Source organism: Hyla sarda, unplaced genomic scaffold, assembly GCF_029499605.1.
Source record: "Hyla sarda isolate aHylSar1 unplaced genomic scaffold, aHylSar1.hap1 scaffold_452, whole genome shotgun sequence".
Lineage (NCBI taxonomy): Eukaryota > Metazoa > Chordata > Amphibia > Anura > Hylidae > Hyla > Hyla sarda.
In genome coordinates this window covers 64,285-68,184 of record NW_026610465.1, presented here as the reverse complement: position 1 = coordinate 68,184, position 3,900 = coordinate 64,285, and the positions used below count along the sequence as shown (strand labels likewise).

General features: G+C 50.0%; 1 protein-coding gene across 1 annotated transcript; it reads left to right on the top strand.

Annotated features, from left to right (window-relative positions):
• The first annotated feature begins 251 nt into the window (after positions 1-251).
• Positions 252-2,374, top strand: LOC130335582 (oocyte zinc finger protein XlCOF7.1-like). Its single transcript, XM_056553900.1, has 2 exons — positions 252-452; positions 528-2,374. The coding sequence occupies exons 1-2, from the start codon at positions 392-394 to the stop codon at positions 1,664-1,666; spliced, it is 1,200 nt and encodes a 399-aa protein (XP_056409875.1). The 5' UTR covers positions 252-391; the 3' UTR covers positions 1,667-2,374.
• Positions 2,375-3,900: the final 1,526 nt, after the last annotated feature.

Genomic DNA, 3,900 nt, shown 5'->3' with positions numbered 1-3,900 from the left:
GGCATGACAGCTTTCACGCCCCCTCCCATAGTCTTGCTTTGAGGTGGCGGGTGTGATGTCACACGGGTGCGGAGTCGTGACGTCACGATCTTACGTCCCCCGTGGTCGGGATGGTATTAGCCTGAGGGCCTCCAGCGGTTCCGGAAGCCGTTACTTGTGGGTGCCGCATGGTAGAATGCGGGGGTCCCCAGTGGCGGGACCCCGAGATCAGACATCTTATCCCCTATACTTTGGTTAAAGGGGTACTCCACCCCTAGACATCTTATCCCCTATCCAGAGAACAGCCACGAGTGCCACAGCGTTATCCATATACTCTGAGGTTTATCTGACCATTGTTGCCTTATTGTTTCAGGATGTAGTTAAGCGTGAGGGCTCCACCATCTCCTTCTTCATGGACAAGGAGGACAGATGGCCTGAAGGTGTGGGGGATCATCGGGCCGGGCTTTCTCCAGGTAAGAGACTTTACCGTACAGGTCGGATTTATAATGGGAGTGATATGTAATGCAGACGTGTTTTATCCACTCCAGATCCGTTCCTGAAGAAGCTGCAGAGCTATAACCAGATCCTGGTGAAGGAGGAATCTGCTTCACGAGAAGGAAGGGATCCAGTGGATAAAGACGACCCACAGGGAGGATCTGTCAGTGTTAAAGAGGAACCTGGCCCGTGCCAAGGAGGAAATGTCTCTGACACTGAATTCTACGCGTCTGATGATCCGATGGAGCGTTATCCCTCTACTCATATGGAGGACGATGGAGACCATGAAGAACCCACAACCACGGGTCGTATAGAGTACACGTCTGTCCGCATTAAGGAGGAACCTGATTCGTATGAGGGGGAGAGCGTCACTGATCCTGATTATACCTCCACTGAGGAGTACCAGTACACCAGCTTCCAGATCAAAGAGGAGTCCGTGTCGGATGAGGAAGGAAACCTCGCAGACACTGATGATTTCAAGCCTGTTCGTCGGAGGCGTTACCGCAAATACGGAACTGATGAGGAAACCGATTCATGTGAAGAAGGAACCGCCTCCGAAACTGATGGTTTTCCTCCTGCCGATCTTACACCGCAGTTTCCTTCTACTCACGCGGATCCTCCAGCAATGTTCGGGGGGAATCTCCTGCAGAACGACTTCCTGCTTTTCGACGAGGGAAGCAGCTTCGACACGGACGTCTCCGCCCTCATCAAACACGCGCAGACAAAATACAGTTTTGCGCCAATTGAAGAGGGCTCAGGCTCTGATGAAGATGAAGATGTGGCCCCGACCGAACCAATCCCCGCCTCCAAAGAGCGTTCACCACCAAAGGCCTCCTCAGGAACAGATGAGGCAGCCGGAGAGGAAGGTTCCGCCTCACAAGTGAAGAAAGATTACCAGTGCTCGGAGTGCTCTGAAATATTTGTGCGCCGTTCAGATTTTGCCAACCATCGGAGAAACCACCGGCGGGAGAGGTTGACGTGTCCGGAATGCGGGAAGGTCTTCTCCAACAAACCGAGCCTCATCAATCACCTGACCGGCCACACGGGAGAGAAGCCGTACTCCTGTGCCGTCTGCGGCAAATGCTTCACCCGAAACAGCAACCTGATCGTCCATCAGGCCATTCACATGGAGAGGAGCCCCCTAGGGGCCCGGAACGTGAGCGACTTCCTGTACATAAAGCCGGTCTTGTGAGATGCAGGAAGTGACCGGCTCCTACCAAGTGATGACACTTTGAAGATTCTTCCAGGGAAGAAGCCATTTTTTATTAAAATGTGCACAAGACGCGAGATGTTGTCTTTCGGTTGTTTTGGTGGCGTCTTGACTTTTCGTGACTTATTGGACCTCCGCATGCTTGTATGACCTGTGAGACGATGACCCCTCCGACCTTTTTGGTCTGGACCATCCCCTCTTTTGTGTTTGTCTTTCTTGGTAACCTAGTTGTTCCTGCCCCAAAGTCTTGAGTATTAGCGTTAGTCTTTCCGCCCGAGGTTAACTTTGCCAATTTTTTTTTTATGTCTGATGAGACAATTTGCCGACAGTAAGGCTCCTTATCTTGCCAAAACCCAGTGGGACCTTTTTTTTTCCCGTATATAACCTTGGATGATCCTATAATGATGGCGAAGAATAATAGTGATTTTCCTATTTGCACGGACTGCCGGTTGTGATGATGGGAGTTGTGACCTAAGTTCCACATTTCAGGTTTTTTGCTTTTCTTTTTGCACGATTTCAGGTTATTTTTTTCATATTGAAAATAACACTGTCTTTATTAAAAGACTTGTTTATTAACACCTTCATTTACTTGGTTTGGTCGTGTGCCGGTGCTTGTTCTGTAATAACTTCTGATATTAAACAGTTATAAGCCAACGCTCAGTGCCCCGCTGAGAATAGACGTGTCCTGTCTTCATTGTAAAGGGTCAGAGGTCCCTGGTTGCCTCGTCCTGGTGTTATGGAAGACAGGGGGGGGATGTTAACTCAGGAGCCACAGTGCACAATAGAGAATGGATACATGTCCCTTCCTTCGAAATTAGGTTTACACAGGTCCCAGAGCATGCCCACTACTCTGTACTATACAATTCAGTAGGGGATAGTCTTCTCTCTGCGCACAGGACAGAGGGCGTGCTCACTATACTCTAATGGAAGGCAATGGCTCTTCCTTACTTGCACAAGGACCTATGCACATATCACAGAGCATGCTCATTGCGCTCTCCCATATAAATCCATAGGTGATAATTGCAACTCTCCTCTTTCCTGTATCCTGACATTTGCCCATGACACAGCCATGTCCATAAGAGTCACACATAGAAGTCAGTAGGTGATGGTTACAGCTTATGTGCCCCCCCCCTCTCTGTATACAGTAACCCCCCAACATGCGATGGCCCTGACATATGATCAAATCGACATACGATGGCTTCTCAGAGGCCATCGCATGTCGATGTCAGCATCCACATACGATGCTTTTATATGTTGGGGCCATCGCATTAACTGCTATCCGGCAGCGCAATATGCTTAAGCTGCTGTCGGATAGCAGTTTAACATCCCGGACAGGTTCGCTTACCTTTGCGATCCTCCGGTGTCCTTCTGTATCTCCGCCGAGGTCCGGGCCTCGCTTTCCGGCGTCGTTATTACGTCGCTGCGCACGCCGTCCCGACGCAGCAACGTAATAACGTCACCAGAAAGCGAGGCCCAGACCCTGCAGAAGATGCGGAAGAAGCCGGAGGATCGCGAAGAAGACGCCGGAGCAGCGGGACAGCATCGGGAGCGGTGAGGACGCGATCCGGTGCAGCGGGGACAGGTTAGTATTAAATGCACTTTTTACATTGCACGAATCCCTCAACATACGATGGATTCGATAAACGATGGGTTGTTTGGAACGAATTACCATCGAATGTTGAGGGACCACTGTACTGACCTTCACACTGGTCACAGAGCATGCCCACAATGCTTACTCATAGAAGTCAGTAGGTGAAAGGGTATGGTTCGCCCCCTCCCTGCACAGGTTACAGAGCATGCTTACAACAGTCGCCTATACATGGCAGTAGGTGATGGGAACGGCTCTCCCTGCGTAGGTTTATAGAGCATGCTCACTTCAGTCTCCACTACTAGTCAGTGAGTAATCTGCAGACTACAGAATTGCATAGTCCATCGTGGTGCTACAATGATGGTAACAGCAGCTCAGACAAGATGGCTGCCCCTGGTACAGAAATTACAACAAAAACCTTTACAGTCAGATAAAAAATAACATTAGAAAAAGATGTGTGCGTTAGGATCTGGTTTCTAAAACCTGCACGGTGTCGTCCTGATCTAAGGCTGCATTCACACATGGCAGATTTTTTCGGCTGCAGTCACATAACATTTTGTAGTTACGGTGACCGTATCGACTAGGTGGTGAAAACAGTGCGCTCCTGTATCCAAGCCGGACCCGGCCC